At 39.7% G+C, this 25,389-nt stretch overlaps 1 protein-coding gene across 1 annotated transcript in view; it reads right to left on the reverse strand.

The window, feature by feature from the left end:
• Positions 1–25,389, reverse strand: part of gucy1a2 (guanylate cyclase 1, soluble, alpha 2) — a 42,389-nt gene that overhangs the window by 11,585 nt on the left and 5,415 nt on the right. The window contains exons 2-6 of the mRNA XM_042415393.1: positions 21,053–21,114; positions 19,898–20,022; positions 16,224–17,134; positions 1,825–2,037; positions 936–1,208 (exon numbers count right to left, since the gene is read on the reverse strand). Coding sequence (XP_042271327.1) covers positions 936–1,208; positions 1,825–2,037; positions 16,224–17,134; positions 19,898–20,022; positions 21,053–21,114 — 1,584 coding nt within the window. The remainder of the gene's footprint in view (positions 1–935; positions 1,209–1,824; positions 2,038–16,223; positions 17,135–19,897; positions 20,023–21,052; positions 21,115–25,389) is intronic.

Genomic DNA, 25,389 nt, shown 5'->3' on the forward strand with positions numbered 1-25,389 from the left:
GCCACCTTCATGGATGTGTAGCCATATTTCCAGTGGAAGGAGTGAGGGGGCTACTGTACGTGTCACGATAGCTGACACAGCAGTTATGAAGAAAAAGAGAGATGGTACAAGAGGAGAAAAAGAAATAGAGTGAAAAACGAAAACAAGGAGATGAACTACTCTCATTTAGGCCTTCCACCGGCTAAGTCATTTAGACAGTAACCATGACAATGGCAACATATGGGTGCCTCAATCTCCTCAACATGTCCTCCTGTTCATGCTTTTTCTTTTACACACAAACTCACTCTTCTTTTCCAGACGCATATACATACACTCACTCTCTCTGCCTTCCTCTCTTATAGCGTATCTCTTCTTCTCTCTTCTCCAAAAGTCTGATAAATGACATTTCTGATACACACAGGAAAAGCATGTTTTAATGAGAAAGTGGCAAATATATGCTGTATGCTACGATTATGAGACGCAAAGGAAAGATGATGATGAAAGAGAGAAGACAAATGAGTAAACATGAAGAAAAAGGACAGAGATGATGACAGAAAAGACAGGATGAAAAGAAGGAAAGACAGCAGACAACAGCGATGACTGTAACTAGGCCCACAGCCACTCTGTCAGATGGACAATATTGACGCATCTTTGTTAAGCTCCCACAGACTAGCCATTAATCAGTTACTTTTTCCACAACACATGCACACACACACACACACATACCAGCACACACACACACACACACAGTGAGTGACATACCCTAAAAATTTAGCTAATCTTACAGTTGAATTGGGAGATTTAACTTCCTGGGAAACTGTTACTTCCTGAAAACAATTAATCTTTTAAAGTGACCTCAACCCTCTTCCTTTTCACCCAAACAAACATCTTGTGTCAACAGGTATTACCGTACATCACATATACAGTACGCTGTGTGCATCTTTCTGTCTACTGACCTTGTAAACATCCAGAATGCCACACTGGTAGTCGAAGCGCGTGTACAACTCATTCAGCATGGAGATGACCTGCATAGGTGTGCACTGGGCGCACACAGCAGTAAAGCCCACAATGTCCGAGAACAGCATGGTGACATCATCAAACTTGCGAGCGGGCACTGGCTGACCCTGCCACAGTTTCTGGGCCACATCACCCGGAAATATGGAATAAAGGAGATCAACAGTTCTCCTCTTTTCCTCCTCCAGCGCCTGATGAGTCCGTTCTAATGTGGCCTGGGAGAGGAGGGGGAGACATAGAGAAGAGAGGGGGATTAAGCGGTTTTGTTCTGTGCGCTTTGCTTTGATGAAGGCGCTGATGACACCAATGCTGGGATGTGGGAGTACTGCACCAAATTAAAACTGCTGTATTAATTTCATTTATTTTGGATGGTGTGTATCTGCATATGCTTATTTGTGTCTGTGGGCGGGCTCCTCTATGCCAAGTTTGTCTGATGCAGTGCTATACCATTGTTCAAGCAGGAAAGTTGACTAAAATACAGCTATTTATAACAGTGGCCTGAGGGATTAGTAGCAGTGAGAGAATGATGCAGTGAGCAGATGCATGGGATTGGGTCAAGACTCAGTGACTTGCTCATGGGTACTTTGAAAGCAAATTATAAGAGCAAGTCCCAGGAGCTACGTTCCTCCAGCTAGTGTGGATTTAAAATGGCAACAGTGAGATTTAACTCATCAGTGCACACAGTTGCTCCAGTGAGCTGTGTCGTACTGTACATGATAGGAAACCAACCGCAAAACAAAGACTAAACACACTGAATATTGCTGTTAAATTTGACTATTTCAAGACACTGCTTGCATTAAACATTTCTTCACTAATCGGTTAACATTCTACCTTCAGTTTGTCCATTCTCTTCTTGAGGCCATCCTGAGCCTTGGCCTGCTCCCCCACCAGGATAACGTCCCGCGTGGCATCATGGATGGGGATATCTGACAGGTGGAGGCCCCTGCCCATCAGCTCCTCCAACTTATCAACACGTGGCGAGCCCAGAAACATCAGGGAGCAGGACTCGGGCACGTGGATCATCTGACCCTTCAACTCCATGACCTGGAAGATAGAGAAATCAAATTGGAGAGAAGAGGTGAATCTGCAAAGTCTTTTGGCTATGTGTTTATTTTAAAGGACATCACCAGACAAATAATGACATTTAATTATGTGTGTTTTTTATTTGATTGTAATTCTCTCTGTAAGGCACTTTGGTCAACATGACTTGACTTGATTTACTGCACATAAACCCTGTATTACTACTACTTCAGTGACTGCCTCCTCTGTAATTTCCCTCTATGTGAAAATCAATGTAAAATGGTGAATCAAGAATGAAACGTTTCCTTCTGACAGAAACCTGATCTCTTGATGTTTTAAATAATTTTTAATTATTATTTTCCATTACATAACTCTATTGTGGCTGTCTTGAAACATCTCAAGGCACTGCACTTTTGGTCATTTGCCGGTGAAAATGCATTACTAGCAACAATACAACAGCAACGATGCAAAGTACATGATTAATTACTGTTTACAACACTCAAAGGATGTCAGCTGTGTTTTGTTGAGATTGACTTTCCTTCTTCATTACTTGGCGTCTCACTGCTGTATGTGTAAGAACAATGATTGAAAAATCAAAATCAAACATTTTTTTTCCGTTAAATATTTTTTTGTCATGACCTTACTTAAGCCCAATATATAGAGAAGTATTGAAGTGGTAACTCTTCCTCTTTGACACAAACTATCCTGGTTTGCACATTTGATGATGGAGACAGAATATAGATATGAGCATAAAGCCTTGTTATTGCACCATATATTTCATGTTGTATATGTTATCTGGGATATTTATGAACAAATGTATGTTTATTTTGTTTGCCAAAACGTAATTCACAGACAAAGAAATGTACACAGTATGACCACGTAGTGATCTTACCTATGTTCAGGATCATTTAGGCCCATATTAGATCTTTCATGAACAAACAGCTATAAAATCCCAGTAAGTGACATTCAGACTAATTTGAGATTTGGGAGGGATAACTCTACGTTAACATGTTGTACTTAAACATGTTTTACAGCTGAGGTCTCTGAGACCCCAAACAGAAGTAATGTGTAATTTCCTGTAGCTGTCGTCTTCAACATGTCGTCAGTTCAAAAATAATAATGTAACATCTCTACTGGTGGCCTGGTTATTTGAAAGACAATACTGTCATCATCTAGTATCATAGGCTTGACCCTCCAACATCAGCCAGAGTCAATTAAATACAGATTGGTGATAAGATGTGATAATTTTGAATAAACACTAACATGGCAGATGATACATAAATATGTGCAGTATTATTACTAACTATATCTGCAAAATATGAATAAGAATAGGATTTTACTAGTTTCTGCACATTTTCCTCAAGCACTTGATGACAAATATGTGCAGGACCTGCTGGTCATCCTCAACACAGGTGTGGTGAGTATAAACAAAGCAGACCACTTCTTGTTCCTTGCAGATATAGATGAGAGATATTGAAATGGGCATGGGTTGGAGATTTCCCAAGGAGATGCTGAGGAAAGACTTTACTGTCTTTTTGAATATGACTCTGGCTGTTTCACGGTGCTAACAACCTCTGCTAGAGGCCCTGTGGATTAACCGCTCTCTCCTTCTCCCTCTGCACAATTGCTCTCTCTTCTTATTTCAGCCCATTCCCCTGTTCCTTCCTATTCTTTACTTTTCTCTTATCCCATCTCTTTGTATCTTTACCTGTCTTTCATTCCTGCCTGTCTTTCACTCTCTCTCTCTCTGTGCTCTCCTTCTTTCTGTCTCTTCCATTCCTTGTCTCTCTCTCTTTCTCCATAGTGTCAGATAGATTATTCCGCCAGTGAGCACACTGCAGCCCTGTTTTATTTATAGCACAAGGCTCTCCTAGGTCTGCATAATACATACAGTCTACAACCCCCCCCACCACCACCACCACCACCACCACCACACACACACACACACACACACACACACACACACACACAGTATTTCTCTACACACAAACACAGCGTACATCCAACAGGGAGACACACATACTGCCTCATTCCTCAGAAACACCGACATACACACACATGCAAACATATATGCACATATGCAGCCTTCAACTCACAAGGTCCGAGGTCAAGACACACCCCTCCCTTGAAACACAACTCAGTGTGATCATATTAGTGTGAACTACTTATTGACAGTCTCGGCACAGATGTAAACACAGAAACACATTCGTGCAGTAGTTTAGCAGATATGGTTTCTCTACGTTAAATGTACATTCATCTCCTCTATGCCTAACATCTGCATATGCTGCCACACAAATACAGCAGAAGTCATGGTGTCATATGGGAGTTTAAGAAACATTAATGTGTGTGCACCCACTCAAATATGCACATGTACACTCTCAACTGCATAAACACACACACACATTTAGATACATATGTCAGCAGTGGTAGAACGTGAGCTGCTGTTTCCTGAGGTTGTGTCTGGCCGAGTGGGAGGGCCTACATGCCTGACATACTAACAGCCATCTCCATGGAGACTGTAAAATCAGGAAAGCCAGATATAAAATGAATAACGTACTCTAATGCTGCTTGTACAAATGTACTATTCTCTCTCTTATCTGTCTCTACTGTTTCTTTAAATCCCTTTCTGTGTCTATGTCTGTCTCTCTTACACTATATATACTGTATGAGCTCAATAAAAAAGAAGAGGATTAGAAACATTGGCTCTTTTAATGATAAGGTGATTTCAGATAAAGATGTAATCATAAATTAATCTCTTACACTAAAGAAAAATTCTGCTTTGTTCCACTTTGGTATTATTTTTGTGCTTTTCGCTATCATTTCTCTTAGTGATAACATTGCACTCAACAAAGTCATTGTTGAGATCTGGAAAAACAGCAAAATCGCTACAATAAAGTCCAACAGGACAATACATTATAATTTCACAGTTCACCTTTGTTTCGCCATTTTTACAGATCTCACCAAATCACCTGATGAGAATAAGGTTATTTTTTTAACAGTAAATTGGACAATGATGGATAAAGCTACAAAAGTAGGACCCAAGTTGTCATAAATGAGAATTATCCTTTACATTTACACCAATTACAAAGATGGAGATGGGGAAAAGATGTTGTTATCCTTTGAGAAAATAAACATGTGGATTGTGTAAATTGAGCTCTGCTCAGCATCAGGAGAATGTCACTCATATTTTGTACATTCAGTGTGTATCTGATGGAAAAATACATCTGACATTTTGTTGAATGAAAAAAAGACAGAGTCACTAAACACAGGAACTCCATCAAAAACAACCAGCAGACATTTTTCAGAGGCCAAAGGGGAATTAATGAAGATTTTAGTATTAGAGATTTTTTTAAATAATTTTTACTATTATTTAATAAAGGTTTTTGCTGTTCTCATTTTATTAGCAGTTTGCAACATTTACATATGTTTTTAAATTATATCCTTATTTTTGTAATGGTATTTTGTGACTGTGAGATGTTTTTTGCTGTTCATGTGTGTTTTACCTGTGTCAAGCCCTCATTGGATAACTGATGAGAATCCAGCCTTCTTGTAGAGTTTATATGTAGGCTGTGTTTTTTAAACATACAGTAAATCACTCTGATGAAGGCCAAATGCTGAAACATGTTCTTCTATAAGTCAGCTTAGTGTTGCTGAGTTGGTTGCTGAAGTTGCTGAACTTTCCTTTCACCCTTTACCTGACAAGGTCCCACTGGAACTACAATGTCTCATAAGGTCGGCCTTTAAAAGTCCTCAAGTTCACGTTAAGTTCAATACACAAAGAAGGCCAAGCTTAGTCACCATGTAATGCCTCAAATGTGAGATGCCCTTGACTGCAGCATCAGGTGATGTTACTTCACTGCCAGTGGCCAGCAACTTCATCATACCCTCCAGCAGGTTTGGCGTAGGACTGCAAGGCAACTGCTGTTAATGTTCACATGTGTATTTGTTTTCCTTTTACTGTTGTACAATTGCTGTTTTTTGTGTTACTGTTACACAATGCAGGTTGAAATTCCCATCCAACTATAGTTGTTATCTTTTTGCAAATCATGTATAGTATGTAAAATTATACACTGTCTCAACACCTTACTCTCAGTGTCTGTCTTTGTCTCTCTGTCACTCTCATTCTCTTACTTACTCTGTGTCAAACACACATACTGATGCACACACAGACAGATACACACATACATGGACACACACATCCCTGGAGGCACTTGTGTTGGCCTAGTTGTGCGTCTCTGTTTAACTCAGCACTCTCCTCTCCTTCTGCCTGCATCTCTGTCATCGCAGCACAGAGAAAGAGGAGGTGAGTGAACGATGGAGCAAGAAAGGGCGAAACAGAGGATAGTGGTTAGTGAAGAAAGCAAAACAGAAAGAAGGGGGGAGGGTTGAGAGAGAGAAAGTGACAGTGACAGTGGGAGGCTGAATGAGAAAAAGAAAGAAAGGGATAAAAATATGGTAAACGGTACTGGTGCATAATTACCTTGAATGAAACGTATTTCCTCAACAATACAACAATAGAGCGTGAGTGAGTTTATGGAAGGCAGAAAGTAAGGAAGGGATGTAAAATATATTTTTACAAAAGCAGATAAAAACACAACAAACTGTAAACATGTTGCGTTCTAGCCGAGTATGTAACAATGAGTCTTATTTGTAAGCAGGTTGTTACAGTAAAGATGTACATTGAGCTCTTGTTCAAGGTCACTGCACTGTTACCATGAGGAAATACATTTCATCCAAGGTAATTATGCACCTGCAACACTGAGAAATCTTCACAGATACACAGTTATGATTGATAGAATGTTTTTAACGTTATAAATCAGGGCATAAGAACAGCTTGTGTGGAGGGTTTGTGCGGTAAAAAGAAAACCATTATGTTGTTTATGGTCTTGGTAGCCTGGTTTAAAACATCAGCAAAATTATTTTAACTAGCAATCTGTTCTAGTATTACTTCCTTTAAAACATATCTCCCAACTGATATATTTTTACACTAGCAGTACTAGTGAGACAAAATTACTGTTTGTTTTTTTGTTTTTTTCTGCACACAACCACCAGATACACATATCATCAATTGCACACTTAAACTGGACACTAATAGTGTTTTTGTTTGTTTTTAGCTAACAAAAACAGCTGTTTAACATTTTTAAATCAAATGAATGAATTAATTAATTAAGTAAAAATCCAAACTACGTTCATACATGTCCACACACATACTGTATTCAAGGCATCTATGGTTATTCAACATCTCCATCCACGATGGGATGCTGAAGCTATCATCATGTAGCTACTTTTGAGTTTTCAATTACTGACAACATCAGCAGGCATTTACAATCCTTGAAAGATCAGCAGGGACCCACACTTCTTTGATTTGTCAGGAATTCAAGGCCAAACTTTTTTTTTCCTCTTAATCAGATCACACTGGAGCAAATTCTTTCTCATCAAACCTAAGTATTACTGACTACTATCTATTGAGAATTGACTCTCAACTGATGGTAGTAGTACCTCAGTGTGAGCATATTTGTGTATTTTGTGTTAATGCGTGATAGAGTTTTGTATCATGCGGTACGAGTCAAAGTAAATGCTGCTGTGCCTTACAAGAGTAAGGCCTGTGTAGTATACACTGTATGTGCACATTTAACAAATACAGATTATTGGATTGTACAGATTCAGGTTGCTATCGCCATAGGCAACAGGGAGCTGAAGGTAGATGAAAAGGAGAGAGAGAGGAGGGGGGGCAGGAATAGCTGAAAAGGCCAGAAATGGAAATAGAGGCAGAAAGAAGGGGAATAAGGAGAGAGGAAGAGGAAGAGGGAGAGAGACACAAGGAGAATGAAATGCACTGGACTTGAAAAATGGAAAAAAGGTAAGAGTGAGGGAAATGAAGAGAGGGATAGCAGGAGGTGGAACGGACAGCTAATGGATAGTCTTTTGTGAGCAGACTCTGGCATGTCAACATACTCTCATTTGCATGAACAAGCACTGAGCAGCAAAGAGTCAATGAGTCAGCCTCTCTCATCCCTCTCTCCCTCTCATATTCACACACACATACATACACACACACACACACACGCAGCGCTGCAATGCTCTTATCTTGTCAGACCCTGGCTATACTGTGCAGTACTCCTACATCCCACTAACACAGTAAAACATGTACACAAACACACACTCACAGCATGTAGGCAAGATAAACACTGCATGAAAAAAAACCACATTTGCATGGGATGTCCTGTTTCAGATGAAAGAGTCAGCAGAAGCTTTAAAACACTGATGTCATATAGAAAAATCACATAGTTGATGTGAGCCATCGTGAAAATGAGCAAGTGTCAGGAAAAAATACCACTGACAATGTTTAAAAGGAACTGGGGGAGGTAAACAGTTGATAAGACTTGAATTTAAATAAAACACTTCAGTCAAAATACGGAATCACAACCAGACTCCACCAAATATACATTTTTATCTAGACAACAAACAGATGACCCTTTTGAAAATTCACTTAATGGAAAAAAATCAGTCCACATATTGTATCAGATGTCTCTGGAGCATGTACCGCATCTACCCTCCAAGGGAAAATTTTGTCATGTGGTTTAATGATTCTTATTTAAAATCCTTTCATGCAGAGAAGATTCAATGTCATTTTATGCACCATAATGTATGTTTTGCATCTTGAAAACATTTTATATACTTATACCTTTTTGGTTCATTTTTAGAATACACTTTCCACAATGAATATGACAAAAGTGTTGATCCAACTTAGTGATTATATGCCAATCCAAAAGCACAAAAAGTGAAGAAAATAACATTTATATACTCTATATGACTAGATCTACCATCATTGACATTTTTGCCCCCTAAATGTGAAGACATGAGAAACATGCACAGGCCAATAGCAACAAAGCTACCAGTAAGGAGAACAATGCTAGCCATGACTGTTAAATGCTACAGGATGCATATTCAGCAGGCAGAGCGTTGCTGTAAAGCTGACAGTGCTCCAGAACAGAACAGGGTCATGAGGCAGACTTGCTACAGCAGTGTTAAGACAGACAACAGCACTGCTTGAAAAACACAGCGTTGGGTCAGCGGGGGTGGTAACATAGTGGTCTGTGGCCAAAAAAAACGGTTTCTGACAAAAATGTTAATCCTAGCTCAACTTTTGCTGCAACACAATATAGCATCACATGTAGCCTACATCACTACATCATTGTCATATGCAGTGTTACTCAAACCGGTCTTTGTGCAACATATTTCATCATCTCACCAGTACCCATGGACGCCCACTGTGTTGTTTTAACGCAGGTCTGTTTTCAGTCTGAACATTTTGTAAGTGTGTTTCATGGTGCAGCAGAACAGACTTCTGACAACCAGATGCTCAACCTATTAGCTATACGCTTTCCATGACGTTAATGGCGAGAATTTAAAGTTTACTGGAAACACTTGTTCCTTTGCTTATACATAAGGTGCCAGCACGCTTCATCAGAAGTGCTTGTCTGATGGTCGAACAGCTTTGGAAATCTCCTCCTTTCACACTTTTCCAATATTGGACTTGGAGCTGTGGCAACAGTTTACTTAACTTTCCACAACCAAGAATCTGACTTTCACACCCCCTTCACGCAGTGATTGACCAACTGTGGGGAGGTGAGACAGTAAGCAGGGTTTGAACTCCTCTCTCAAGCTCTCTTTTGTAATTTGTAACACTATTACTTCTTTACTTTTGTGTAACACCATGAATACCTTTCAGACTGTATGAAAATGTGCACCATTACCCCCATAATCATCTCATCCCAAGCTGGAAGACTTGTTTATATTGGTCAATAAGCCAGTGATTCATCCAATTTTATTCTTATTAATGTTCCTACTGCAGCAGTTTGTAGCGTGATACAGAGGTCGATGCATTTATTTAATTATAACATTATTACCCTCATAAAGCGGCCACCATTAGTATGGTGGCCATTTTAGGACACCTCAGACTCAGTTTGTCAGGAACAGAACACATTGATCAACATCACTGTAAATGGGACAGCGCTAGCCAAATGGTTTGTTTTCATTGTCTCCAGGCCCAGTGTTGAATTATGTGTGACTAAAATGGACTTTAGTGAGATAGTAGAAAGCTCTTTTTTTCTTTCTCTTATTTCATGATCATTTTTTAATCCAATTGAAGTGGTAATTCTGAAAGAGAATAAAAAAGGCAAAGTATCCACCCAGTGATCATATTTATCTTTATCTTTGCTTCAACAATCATACTAAAAATATATCTGTCATGTTCATTACTTTTTTCCTCCTCTCTTCTGTTTCATTCACTCTGCTTTGTAAATTTATGAAGAGTAGAGACAGAGAGGGCAGTGATTTTCAAAGCACTCTCCACTGAACAAACAAACCAACACATCAGTGATTTATCTAGAAACAGATCAAAGGTGGTGCTAATGTCAAGATTCTCTTTGTTCTCAGACACACATGTGCACATGTGCACACACACCAACAAACCTCAGTCAAAAAACCCTACAAAAGCGATACAGTTGCATTTGTTAAATAACAAGTGTGAAATTGCAGAGTTGAACAGCCTGATGGCCCCTCAAGCAAGATGTTGACTTTATCCCCCTACCCCAATGTTCCTTGTCCACAATCTTCCTCTTTTAATTAGCTAATTGAATAAAGTACAAATGTCATAGGAAGAAGTTAGACAAAAAATACAAATTTGCATGTGAACACCCCAAAATTGTATCCAAAACAAACATTATTCCATATGCCTCAAAAAGTGAGAACGATAGCAATAATTTCCCTCCATCAGGTCAGTTGAGTTAATCAATTTTTAAACTCGGATGAATAATCCTAAAATTCACTGTGTTGAGAAACTGCAACACAATCTAGCTTAGTCAGTGTAACAACATGCTAATGCGTGCCAAAACCTGCTCCAACTTCTGTTTTGAAGGAGGAAAGAAGACTAGGAATAAAGGATTGTATAAAGGATGTAGGAAACTGGGCTGTGAAGGAATCTTGATGCTTGAGATGCGCTGGTTAGAAGAGAGTTTTTGACAGCGCAACCTGTATGCACCCCCCCCGTGTGCTGACCACAGTACACACACTACACAGAGACAGAGAGATGCGATTTGACCTTTTCAGTAGGTCTTTGGATGTCTCTTGCACAGGCAATGTCCCTGGGCAGAGACAGGAAAGAAGTCAAACTGAAAATCCACTACAGGCCGCTCAAATACACACACACACAGGGCAGCACAGGGGAGTGTGGACTCTTTACCTTGGCCTGTCGCCTTCTCTCGCTGCCCTTTCTAGTGAAAATGTCAGCCCATCCTTCTCTTTCTCTCTTTTTTCTGCTTCTCTGTCCAGGTGACACAAGATTCATATGGCAAAAATAAAGAAAAAAACAATGTCCACCCACCCTGCTCCACAACGCATACTGCAATGCAAATCTTTCAGTGTTTAGTTGGTGATTGATGCTTGGGGTTTGGAGGTAGTGTCTTACTTAAACTTCAGCCGTGCCAGGTCTGATCAGCGGTGACACACATACAAATGGGAGAGGAGACAACTACACTAACTCAGTAAGACCAGAGTCAATAAGTTGGAGCATTTTTTCTGCATGTGGTCTTTGGATGGGAAAGGCAAAGAAGACAGATTCTTATAATTCTTATAATGTAAGGCTGCTTCACAGAATCAAAAACAGATACTTTAGTCTACTAAAAGTTTACGTATACTCTAGAGTTCATGTGACATATGAGAATTACATTGAAATTTCTATTTTATGTCCTTGATCCCTGAAAACCCCAAAGCACTGATATAATTAAAAATAAGAAAAACTGACATAAACTGAGATATTGAGGCTACAAATCTTATATTGCATTTGTGATCCGACCTCCAGCCAAGCTCACAAGTTGAAATAGAAAAGGCAGGGTAAAAGACTTAACTCTTATCAGGGAACTCTAATAGCAAAGTGGAAAACTGAGAGAGGGAAAGACAGAAAAAAGAGAAATCATTTGTTGAACATCTGTTGTTTCTTTTCCATTTTTGACAGCTGAAAACCCTTTTTAAATTAATTTACTGTCTGAATACATAAGGGGGAGAAAATAAAAAAACTGGGAACATGAGAGAGGAGACAGGAGAGATATGTCAGAAGGAAAAGAGAGAAATTGGTTAAAGGCGGAAGGGAGAGAGAACGAGTGAATTTGTGATGGAGACTGACAGAGAGAGGATGAAAGCTCAAACTGAGAGGTACTGTAGTGGTACTCAAGGTCTGACTGTGAAGAGGGAAATCTTGCTGTTATTCCTGAAGGCATGTGGAATGTCGGAATTGTGAGTTATTGTGCATGCATATATGGAGGATATGTGAACTTACGTAGTTATGTTACACAGTCATTTGTTCAGATTAATGCACTAAATCCTGGGATTGATTTATTTGGCCACAGCAAGACCAAAATCACCCGATTAGCGCTGTGTGTACACAAGCCTGAAACATCATCCTGGCCCTACATTGCAGTGCAAACAATGTTCATGAGAAGAGCCCATGAATGAATCACTTCTGTGGTGTTGATTTGCACGGAAAATGTCTCATAACCAAGTTCTCAAACTGTGACATACTGACTACTATGACAAATTATATTAACCAACAACCATTTAAAATAATTATTATCAAATATATTCATAATTTAGTAGTCTTTTACAGCACATGCTTAAATACAATATCTAAATATATACACAATGTATTGCCCTCCATAATCCTTTGACTATTAAATATTCTCTACGGCATTTAAACATATGGAGAACTCAAAGTTGACATAATTTAAAGACGAAGCAGCAGCACATCCTGATCATCTTACATATTGCAGCAAATAACTTGAAATGATCTGCAGATCCAGTATTATTGTATCGAGTTTGTTTAGAAATGTCTTTTAACTGGTTTGAGTGTTTTGTGAGTATGCTAGCTGTCTGTGGGCTCTATTTTTGTGGCAGAGCAAAGACTAGTGCAAACAGCACTATGACAAAGAAGGACAACATGACATGACAGGACTTTTAACCGCACCATCTGTCTTGGCTGCAGATTTGTGGTTCTGTGTATTTATGTCTTGCCACTCAGCATGATCCAAAAAACAATATTAATTTCCTGTTTGTAAAAGCTTTATTTCCAGTTGGTGAGCCTTTTTTGTCATGCATCAGTGTGACTTGCACAGCTGTTTCAAAGCTACAAGACACATAATGTAACTCGTTGAGAGGATAATTATCTGACTACCACACCCTCCAATTTAGGCACGTGCATAGATAGACCTCAAAGGGGGTTTGAGCACCTGCCCATTTGGTCTCCTAGACAGAAAGTGCACCTCTTCTGGGGTGTTTCTTTAATAAATAAATAAATTCCTGTTATTCCTGCTACATCCAGTGTGACACAACAATATACTCAGTGCCTCATCTTTTTTCTGAGTACAGCTGACAGAGACTTAGTATATGTAAATGTTAACAGTTAACCATAGATCATAAATGTACCATGCTAACCAGTATCAGCTCGCGTTAGGGTCAGCTCCACCCTCTCGTCCAAATATGGTCATTTATGGCTCCAAAAGTCCAAGATGGCGACAGTCAAATCCAAGATGGCGGCAGTCAAATCTCTAAAACTCGAGGCTTCAAAACGGCAGTCCACAAAGCAATGGGTGACGTCACAGTGACTACATCCATATTTTTTTTACAGACTATCGTATGGACACTGTCATGTAACCCATTTCCCCAAGTTGTTTAAGTTAGTTATGAATTTGTGAAAAAGGTATGCATCTTTATCCCCCACAAGTTACAAGATAATGACAATATGATACACTTAAGAAATATGACGAAATTAAGGATGTTTTCCTCCCTTCTGTAAAAAACAGCCAATGAGGTGTATTCAATGTTAGTGAGTTTTAGCGTCAAATTAATCTGCATTAACTAAAGTCAGCAGGGTGTTGTCATTGTGTATTATGTCTTTTATGAATTTGGGCCCCTGCCCCTCTAACATCCTCTGCACGTCCCTGCTCCAATTATTTATTTTTTAAATTTTCATTTAAATTCACCCAACCCTTTTGCACATACTGCCTACATGAGTGAAAATAGTAGGTACACATCAATTTAAGCAAGAGCTAGCCTTGTGCATTGGTCATTTGTCTGGTTTATTTACATATTTAGCCCCAAGCTAGACATGGGACGACTAGGAAGCACATCACAAGAAAACATGAAGAACAATCACAAAGAAAACACAAATCTACAAACCCCTTAACAAAACAATAATTGTGACCAGGAAGAACTATGTTGAACTAATGGCTGAGAGCTACTTCAGCTACACTTACAGTGTGTAAATTACAAGTACATTAGCGTATCCTTTCTTGGTCCAGCATCTATACTGTAAAATTACCAATTATTGTACTGTATGTACCCAAAGTGACAACTTAGTACCTCTACACAATATTGAGAGAAAACTATCATTATTAATTCATTTGTTTGTTTTGGTTATTGTATTTTTCACTCCCACTCTTGGCTTGAGGAGGAGTTGCTAGTGATGTGACAAGGACATGATCCCTCACCAGCTTCCTACCCACCTTTCCCATCCACCGAGTGTGCTTTCTCAGTAACTGCACCTTTAGTTCAGGACAAATTGATACAAATTTGTAACCAAAACTGTCAGAAACTGTTTTATACCTTTGTGGTGGATCAAAGGGTACACCTAACCTACACCTAACTCACCCATCCGTACACAAATGTATACACAGCACAGAACTGCGGCTGGACTGATCAGTCTCCTCTCTGTCAGTTCTGTTTAGCATCAGGGTGCTTGGTGCTGTCACTGACAGCCTGTGGAGACCATCCAATCAATAAATAACTGGATATAGCATGCAACTCAGATTGATTAATTGTTTCTGGCAAATTCAAACCAATTCAAACCTCTCTCCTAACATGCGAAAACATCACAGGCTCACAGGTGTGTCATGGAATGTCATTCAGTATAAACAGTGCCACAGTGAGATTTTTGAAGATGGTGTGGCCAAACTTTCATAGTAGAGAATAACACTGCTACTCTCCAAACAAGACTTTCCAATTCCAACAGATGATTAAATTATTGTATTAGTAATATGTACCAAACTCTGACATTACACTCTGTCCTGACATGTATCCTCATGGAGGGAACACTGTGGTTTTTTTATCCGCTGACATTTGTAACAAACTGGAAAATTATTCCATGGCTGTATTGCACTCCACATATTTCAAATGAAACACTTGGAATTCTGATTTGGGAGATTAATAGCAAAGAGATGGTGAAATGCTTAAGCACCCTTTTTTTTTTTTTTTCTTTTACTTTTTTCCAGTACAGGAGGCTCTGTGGTTGACCATGACACAGGGTGAACACATTGTAAAACAAAGTGCAGTTATGATCCAAATGACCAATTAATTAAAGATGCATAAAATGGGTGGTTTTTATCAAGTTTAGGGCATGTCTACCCAACATGGAGCTACTCTCCAGTGATCAAAACTGTAGCGACAGAGCCATTTTTAGAATAAATTACCCTGGCCATGTTCATTGTAATACAGGAATATGCAGTACTCAGATCCTTTACCTAAGTAAAAGTACCAATACAGCAATGTAAAAATACTCCATTACAAGTAAAAGCCCTGCATGAAAAATCCTATTTAAGTAAAATTACAGAAGTATTAGCAGTAAGCAGCATTTAACTATTGTAGCTGCTGGAGATGGAGCTAGTTTGAACTACTTCATATACAGTTAGCTAGTTTAGTCCAGTGGTTCCCAACCTAGGGGTCGGGCCCCTCCAAAGGGTCACCAGATAAATCTGAGGGGTCATGAGATGATTATGGGAAAGACGAAACGTTTTGATACACAAATCTGTTTTCAGTTTTTGAAATTTTCTCTAATCTTTGAATTTGCTGAAATATTGGATCATTTCAACATTTATTGAAATGAAACCATGTGAGAAGTTTAGAGGGAAAACTACTTGGTGGAGCTGTTAATAATAACTCATAGACATCTGAAATGTGACCCTGACATCTGAAATGTGACCCTGACTACTAGTCTGTGGCTACAAGGACAATACTGTTTCTTGATTAAATTCATTACTGGGTTTTGTCTCTACAGGGGATTTGTAGATTTAAGGAAAAAAATCAATGCAATTTTCTTTATAATATGTGGTAAAATGTAGGATTTGAGCAATAGCACCATCTGTTAGGTATGATATCTTTACCTTCTCCTTGGTGCCAGCCTGTGTGGTGTCGGGCCTGGTACGAATGGTAAATGGTGATGCAAGCCTCAGCAGGATGCCCTGGAACGAAGGCTCCATCTTGGGTGAGACAATCTCAAAACAGTCCCTGAATGAGAGACTCCGGTGAGGCTCGATGCGAGCCTGCCTCCTCAATCCCTCTCCAAGCTGCAGTAGCTCCATGCGAGGTCCCAGAACAAGGTGAAATGGAAAGGCACGGCAAAACGTGGCCAGGCCAATGCGCAGATCACTGGGGTTGGTGGAAAGTGAGAGGGGAGGCCTCTTGGAGCACACTGAGGCAGAGTTTGGGAGAGAGGAGAAGGAGGGAGGGGATGTCTCCTGGATTTGGAAGGACAGGCAAACCGTGGGAGCAGAGGTTGGGAAAGGAGAGGGAGGAGATGGGGAGGAGGAGGGTGACGCAGAGGGGGACGCCGTCGGAGTTGGGGTTACAGAGTCACCGTCTGTGTGTTTTGCATCTTCATTGGGCAACAATGGAGTTAGAGGTGGTACCTCTTCCACTTCAACTTCTGAATGAAAGATCCGCCTGGCAACAGCTCTGATCAACCCTGGCATGACCAATCCTACAACAGGCGCAGGGTTGAAACAATGAAGAAGCAACACCTTCCCTCTTCCATCTCTTTGTCCTCGCTCTCCAACTTTGTCCAATTTTCTTCTCCCTGTCTCTTCCTCGTAGGGATCCTTGCACTGGAAGGAGGGGCTCTCAGATGAGGCACGGCGCCCTGTAGAGGTGCGAATGTGTTCCAAAATGGCGTCAAAACCATTGAAAAAGTCCTGGAGGTTGCCGCCTACAGCCCGGAGCACGCGTTCATTTTCTTCAAAGCAGAGGCCAAAGAACTCCTCTCCGAAATGCTCTCGCAGCTCACAGAATGGTACTCCTGGGAGAAAGGAGATGCAAAACAGGAGGACTCTAGTGTCAGCAACTGGACATTGCACTCTAGATTATATACAGATTAACAGTGTTATAGATGTGATACACAGTCATATACCTGTTCAAATACACACAATCAAGTATTAGCAGTATGATTGAGGAGGCATGTCCTTCTGCAAGCTTTCAACTTGGTTCACGGTCATTAAAAGTTATTTCCAACACAAATTTCTGCACTTGAACACTTAGTCCCTTAAGAAGTACATGAAAGAGTGTATAATAATTTCCTGTCTTTTACAGGAAATCTAATGTTACCTTTGATCCATGATAATTTTTTGGCCTACACTTAAAATCAGCAAAAATCATTTTAAGCATATCAACCACAGAAAATCAGTGTTCAAAATAATCAAACATCAAAGCCTTGCTAAAATAATGAATATTGATGAGACAAAATAATCATGTCACATGCCTACTGACTGTATAATAACTGAGAATAACATAGGATTAAAGGATTATAGCTAAATTAAAACTGACACTTAATATAAATAAACCTGTAGCCCAGAAAAAAATCCAAAAATGTGCAAGAAAATACACAAAATTAGGGAGGCATTAAAAGGTTTAGACAACTAAACAAACTAAAGAGAGAACAGCAAGCAATGCAGGTGATTTAGTCTTGAAGACACAATTAAAAAATGCAGTTGTCACAAACAACTTTTGAACTTTTACAGATACACATTTACAACTTGAATTAAAATAGCATGCATACATTCACAAATGACTGACACATGCAAACTCCACAGATTATGTATGCATGTACTGTCTTTTGGGTTTTTTTCAAGGCTACAGGTGCACTGCACACCTAAGGACCATGTGGGTGCGTTAGGGGCTGGCATATCAAATATCAATTTATAGCTAACTGTACAACGTGGTGTACAGAAGACCACAGAGAAGTCTGTGGTTTTCCTAGCAGAATAATGAAGTGGCAATTTGGTCAAGGTGGAAACACATACTGTATATCTGTCCTGTCACCTTCAGATGACTGTAGGAATTCTATGAAGTGAAAAATAATGCCTTTCTTCAAATAGCAAATCTATAATGCCATACTAGCATAACTATCATCATCTGATTTAAACCTTCTTTTTACCATGCATTTAATTGAAATTCAGCCAAATAAAGGATAAAACACTGTAGATCTGGCTTACGCTTTTTGACTTTAACTTGATCCGAACATGTTTGCTTGTAGCAGGTAAAAAAATGCAGTCGGCCTTGACTATAAAAATTGCAGTGAACCAATAGGTTGCCACTGACACACCCACTATGAAAGCTCTCCTGTGCTCTGATCAGTTAACCATGATTAAGAGCTGTATACACAGGTGAGAGAGGTAAGATGAGACCATGAGATGGACAGCCAGATTGGTGTGGCATTAGCAGAGATGCTGGCGTGTAACTGGACTGTTGTGTGGTGCAGAGGGTGCAGGGTCTGGTAGTAGCAAAGCCTCCTCGACACTTCCCTGTGGTTATAGCTATTCCAGGCACATACAAGTGGGAGTAGATCCCGGGGCTGATCCAGACCGTGCTGGACGGATTATATGTCCCATCTGGCTGGGAAAGACCTCGGGATTGCCCAGGAAGAGCTGGAAGATGTGGCTTAGGGGGAATGATGTCTGGACTAATTGCTTAGCCTGCTGCTGCCATGACTTGCACTCAGATAAGCAGCATAAAATGGATGGAAGTATGGAAACTAAACTGCACCTTGCTCTGCTTTACTCTCAGAATGTATATGGAAGGCTGTCCCAGGTGCTAATTTTGAAATGCCATAGTAAACGCAGGCGCTCTAATTACACATAAATAGTAAGCACAAACTGAATGGACGGCATAACACAAACTCAGTTTGTTTTTATTTATGTAAATCTAAGACTTTTTTTTACAACTCAGTGAGAGAGTTTCAGGGAAAAAATTAGATAAAAGAAACCATGGGCGTGGTAGAAGTAGATGGAGAGAGGAGAAGAGGATTTGCAGGCAATGAGAAGAAGACAAAAAGAGAGAGGAGGTGGAGCATGGAGTAAGCTGAAAAGAAGAGTGAGGGTTAAAAAAATGTAGATAAGAAGAGGTCTGAAGGACAGAGAAGTTGACTAATACAGTAGTAATGTGCAGTTAATGCACAACAGAGAGACAGGACATAGAAGGAGGACCAGGGGGAGGAAAAGGAGTGTAGGAAAGAGAGGAAGGAGGACAAAGATGTACTGAGTGACTCACCGAGACATGGTCTGTGTCTGTGTGTGTGTGTTTTTCAATGTTGGGCCATAGAGACAGTAGAAGCCTTGGGACTGAGTCATACAGTATCTGTGTGTGTCTGTGCCTTTGCATCTGTAAATTTGCATGCACGCTGGCTAGGTCATGATACTATATCTTCCTTTTTCATTACATGTGTCTACAATGTGTTTTAGAGGTCTAGCCTCTAGGGGATGGCTTGTGTGTGTTAGTGTCACACACACACACACACATACATTTTATACTAATACTGAGGACATGCATGAGAGCAAAGAGTATGTAATAAAAATAACACAGTAGAGTACAATCGATACAACATAAAAAGGACAAAGGCAGAAAAAAAGTTATACAAACTATACAGTAAATTAATGCACACAATAAATAACCACAATAAATTGACTGCATTTATATAGCATTTTATCCAAAGTATCATTTGCCTGCGAGCTGCCATGCTCACAGACAATAATACACACACACTTCTTACTTCACATCACATTCTTACCCAGTATGGTGGCCATGTACTGCAAGATTTGTAGGACATCCTCTTCTGACCCAGAATTTTCTAGAAATGGACACTTTTCCTCTCTCTTCTCCCTTCGCCTCTCCTCACTACCAACATCCTGACACCTGTGAAAGAAACAAACCAAACACACACGGAACAAGCATGATTAGCCGTGAGCAAAAAGGAAGAACTAACAAAGCGCTAATAAGCTAATAATAAGCGCTAATAAAATTCCATTTATCTCTAATTTATTTGGGTGATGGCATAAATCAGAGACTGATGTTTGCATGCATTAATACTACTTGGATTTCTTTGTTGTTGTTGTTGTGATCTGAGTGACCTCACCCTTTAATTGTGTAGATTCATATTCATTAGTCACTGAGCATATCCACTGATGCGGTTGGAAAATACAAATATAGAGTGCCCAAGGTCACCTCAACAATGGAAGTAAGGGAGGAGCCAGCAATGCTCTCTCACTTTCCCACTCAGATTTATTTTGTTAGCTGGACAATCAGAAGAGTGACATTTGAGTCACAAGCTTCACTACATTTATAACCTTTAGCTTAAAGTAAACAGAGAGGCCAGTTACACTGTACATGAATCAAGCAGAGAAACATTGAGTGACAAAAAGTAAGACCAAGGTGTGAAGGAGAGTGGACAGGAGAGAAAAAGACAAGCACCAAAGAGAAATAAAAATCCATAGTTGTTCCAATCCAGTGTCTATAGCTGTATGCAGTACGTGTTTCATAGACAATGTTATCACATGTTGTCCCAGACTGAATCCTGAGTTCTATTATTTTGACAGAGAGGGACAGTGAGAGAGAGGCAGACACAAGAGCTGATGGAGTGTATCTCTATGCGTGTGAGTGTTTCTTTCTCTATTTGTGTCTGTGTGATCAAAAAAAAGAGAAGGAGAAGACAGGGAGTCTGGGGATGGGAGGATGAGGGACAGAGACAGGGAAGACCGACAGACAGACAAAGAAGAGAGAAAAATAGGCAAAGGGTAGAAAATGAGTGTTGGGGACAGTAGAACAAGTCAGCAGGTGGACAGCAAGTGACAGAGAGTATCTGAGTCTAGAGATTGATGAAAGAGGACAAGAGTCAGAAAGAGAAACAGCGAGCGAGGCAGACGGAAAACGAGAGAGACAATCCTACCTGATCTCTTGCTGTCTGTAGAATTGCAGAGTTCGCTTTAGAGCCTCCTGAACAGTCTGAGTCTGCAAAAAGAAGTGAAAAATGTTAGACAAGCAAGTGTGTATTTAAGTGTGCACGTGCATTTATTTGTGTATTCACATGTGACTGCATTTATTGCACCTCAAAGCTTAAACACTGCATATATTCAGTAATTCAAACGCTAAAAGTCATTAAAGAGTTGAGGTAAGATAATAAAACTGGGAGGGAGTGATGAGAGGAAGAGACTGATTATTACTGATATATAACACTTCTTAACTAAATGATACAATGATGCATATGTACATTGCTGCAATTGAAAATGTGCAAGTTGTCATGTTTTGCAGTGTTCCAAACATACAGTATGATTTACCCTAAAATTTTCCCTTACTCCACAAACCAAGATTGACTTTGCTGTTCTTTTCTCAGGATAAAAATAAACTATTTCTTTGTTAAGAAATATGGTTATATTTTTTGTTTTGACAGAAGATTGCATGATCTTGTATTAATTTATCTTAACTAGCAATAATAATAATAATGATGTGTGTGTGTGTGTGTATGTGGAGGTCATGTATTTTGCATATCTGACAGCTTAAGCCTCAGAGAACAGGTCCGATGTGATTATCTGAGATACAGCTCGAATGCAAGGCTGTAGTGACAATACTAGAACACAGTGTGCCAGCTGGAGAGGTCATACCGAGGCCTCCGCTCACTCCGGACAGATACAGGAGTGATTTTGTGTGTGTGTGAAAAGAGACATAGAGGGAGAGAGAGATTGGTGAGTTGTGGGGTTGTAGAGTCAAAACACCAGGCAAATAAGAGAAACAGTGTGTGTGCAGACAGAGAAAAAATATCTACATATGCGTCAGTCAGCAGGTGTTTAAAAATAAAAATATCCATATTCCATTCTTGGGTTAATTGAGGATTACATGTTATATTGTACCTGACTGTTTGGACAGGACATATTCTCAACAGCACTAACAACTGAGAATATTGTAGCACTCAGAGCTACTTGAAACAGCTGCTGATACAAAAACATTTTCACTATAGAGAGCCACACATCAACAGGAGCAAGATCTCTTCATATGAGCAACTGTTAAGACCTGATAGCAAAAGAAAAACAAAAAAACACAAAAAAAAACCCAGTGGGCTATATCTTCACAGACTATTTGTGAGAAAAACTCCCCTTTCTCTCTGTCACCTCTTTATTCCCAACTTACATGTTTGCCTGAATGTCCATATGTGTGTGTGTGTGCGTGTGTAAAACAAAAATAGTGTTTCCTCATGCCAATCTCCTGTTACCGCATCCTTGATTCATCTACTCATTTACCACCAAGCATGCACAGTATAGCATGTGTGTGCACACAGAGGATTCTACAATATGACCAAACACACAGGCACAAACTGTTATCAGCCAGACACACACACGCATGTGCAAACACACTGTACACATACATCATCATTAGTCCGCATTGTTACAATCACTGGCATGTTTACTATACGCACAACTCGATAGCATCATACATTAATCTCACTCGGTCACAAACACAAACATGCATGGATCAGTAGTGGACCAATCAAGAATCACACACGACAACAGAAGCATTGTAATAAATTTCATGTGTTTAACTGAGTAAAGATTTTAACATTTTTATCATTTAATCATGGCAACGTGGGGGTGAGAAGATCTTCCACTAAAATGAAAGAGTGTCTTCCTCTTTTTCTTTTAGGACACACACACACACACCCCTCTTCTCCTTTTATCTCTCTCCTCTCTTTCTCTAGTTCCCATCTTCTTTATCAACACCAGTCTGTCTCATTTGTTTGCTCTGTCTCTTTACCTTGGGAGGGGAGCAGAATCTCACCAATACTCACTCATTCCTCTTGTTCTGTTGCTCTGCATTGCTTTCTCTGCCTGTGTTTCTCAGTCATCTCTTCTCTACTATGTGAATCGGCCTTTCCTGCCTGTCTGTGTGACTGATTCTCTCTTACACAAACACACACACACACAGTGCAGCGCACCAGCTCCTCCTTTCCTCCTCTTATTGCATCTTCCTCCTCCAAATTTCCATTAGCATGAACTGGTGTGGTCTATGGTCACAGAGCAGTGGGTATTGGTGCTTCAGCTCAGTTGGGAAGCTGCCATGACTACTAAAGAAAATAGAGACTCATACACCAGATGAGACCCCACAAGATAAATCACAGCATGAGACACATCAGGCCTCTCTGTCAGGGAGGAGGCCAGTAATAGAGCAGGTACAAAGAAAACAATTCTGCTGCAATCTGCTTGGTATCAGAGGGTTTCGAGGTTGTCTCTGAGCATAGTTCAACAATTAATGCCATATGAAGTACTGTGGTGTTAGTTCTGAAAATGCAGCCATTGCATCGGTGAGTATTTTGGCCTGACTAAGCAAAAGAGATGCACCAGGCAAGTAGGGGTATCATGGTGGCCTACAGGTCTAAGACGTGTACCACATAACTGCAACGCCCTCGGTTCAAATCCCCCTCTCTCTCCCTCCACACCTTTTGACTATATGCTGTCAACTAAAGGCCAAAAAAGGAATTAGGCAAGTAAACTCTGGACAGTTGAGGAATCATTAAACCAGATTAACATCTGCTAGTTATAAACAACATTTGCTGGTTCCAGCTTCTCAAATGAAAAGATTTGCTGCTTTTCTCTGTTTATATAATTGTAAACTGAATATTTTGGGTTTTGACTGTTGGTCGGACAAAACAAGACATTTGAAGACGTCACCTTGGGTTGTGGGAAATTATAACGGAAATTTGAATAATGAAAATAATTGTTAGTTGCAGCCTTAGATTGATGAAACCTTTGCTTTGGTTTCTCACAATCCCATTAGCAGGATGCATCAATATAGTCTACTGAAGTCCAACCTGAATTCAAAATACTGTAGTCTGTAACAATAGCAGGCTATGGAGATTTGAATGAATCTTATTCTCTGTATTGAAATCACTGAAAAGTGTGTAGATCAATAATTTGTCTCCCCGTTTCAAGAAACAAGCCCTATTCAAGGAACATATAAAAACAATAGAGAAAGACTAATCACTGATAGATTTCAATTAAAATAGCCAGTATCTGTTCACTCAACGCTAAATCACCAACTGAGTATTTAACTAAAAACAAGGTAGATCCATTTCATAATAAAACAATTTCCTGTTAGGGAAGATGTGACCACTGATTTACACACAAAAGCACACTCACACATTTGTCTGACACTTTTCATATTTGTGGCCAACATTCAGGCCCTTTTGAACAGCATCATGGGTCACTAAGCTAATGATCACCCTCCATGTGTATACACAAAACGGACAGGGAAAATGAATGTTTGCTCACATGTAAATGTGTGTGCGTGTGTGTTGTTGCTTCTGGGTCAGTGTGGTCAGGGTGAAGACAACCACAGAGAGCATGCTCTGTTCTCTCTGTCACGGTCCATTGCTGTCAACAACAGACACTGCCGCTGCATGCAGCCACTGTGTGTGTGTGTGAGTGGCGGTGTGTGTTTGTGTGTGTGTGAGAGAGAGAGAGAGAGAGATGATAAACAGTGTATTGTGAGTGAGTGCGTGAGGGAGAGAGGGAGCGAATGTGTCTGGTTATGTTTAAGGGCTAATTTGTTACAGTATGTGTATCATGGTCTGTTCTTTTAAACTTCTTTAAAACTGTGCCACCTTAACAGGGCTCCATGTCTTGACTCGCACGTGAAGCAGTCCAAATCATAACCCTGCAGCCACCGATTTATTCTCACTTTTAACAAACAAAACAAAAAACATTTCCGAGTCTAACGTGAGGTCAAGGTTTGCAGCGATGCCCCATTCAACATGTTTGCTGAAGAAGACTAGACTCAGTCCCACCTCTTCCTTCTATCAGACAAATATCAGATATCATAATAAATCCAAAAATAACTTGCTCAAAATATTATATTGACATCAATTCATAAGTAAAAAGAAAAAAATTACATTATTTCAATAATTTGGAAAATTGTGAATATATAATTTTTGTGCCTACTTAATTAAACTTGCCATAAATAATCTGATTTTACTGTATGCATGATTTTCATTTAAGTCACATTGAAGTCACAGCTTCACAGCAGTTAAACTATTAATATATTTAGACAGTGGAATTGCGCTATAGGAGACAGAAATTTGAAATTCAGAGTGTAAGCTGAACTATCACAGCCCAGCTTCTATGAAATTAACACACACACACAGACACACTTCAGACACTAAAAAAAAGACCTTGGATATTTTCTCTTCCTGTCCCTGTGACCAAATCATATGAACCTTACATATTTAGATAATAAAGG

Source organism: Thunnus maccoyii, chromosome 6, assembly GCF_910596095.1.
Source record: "Thunnus maccoyii chromosome 6, fThuMac1.1, whole genome shotgun sequence".
NCBI classification, from domain to species: domain Eukaryota; kingdom Metazoa; phylum Chordata; class Actinopteri; order Scombriformes; family Scombridae; genus Thunnus; species Thunnus maccoyii.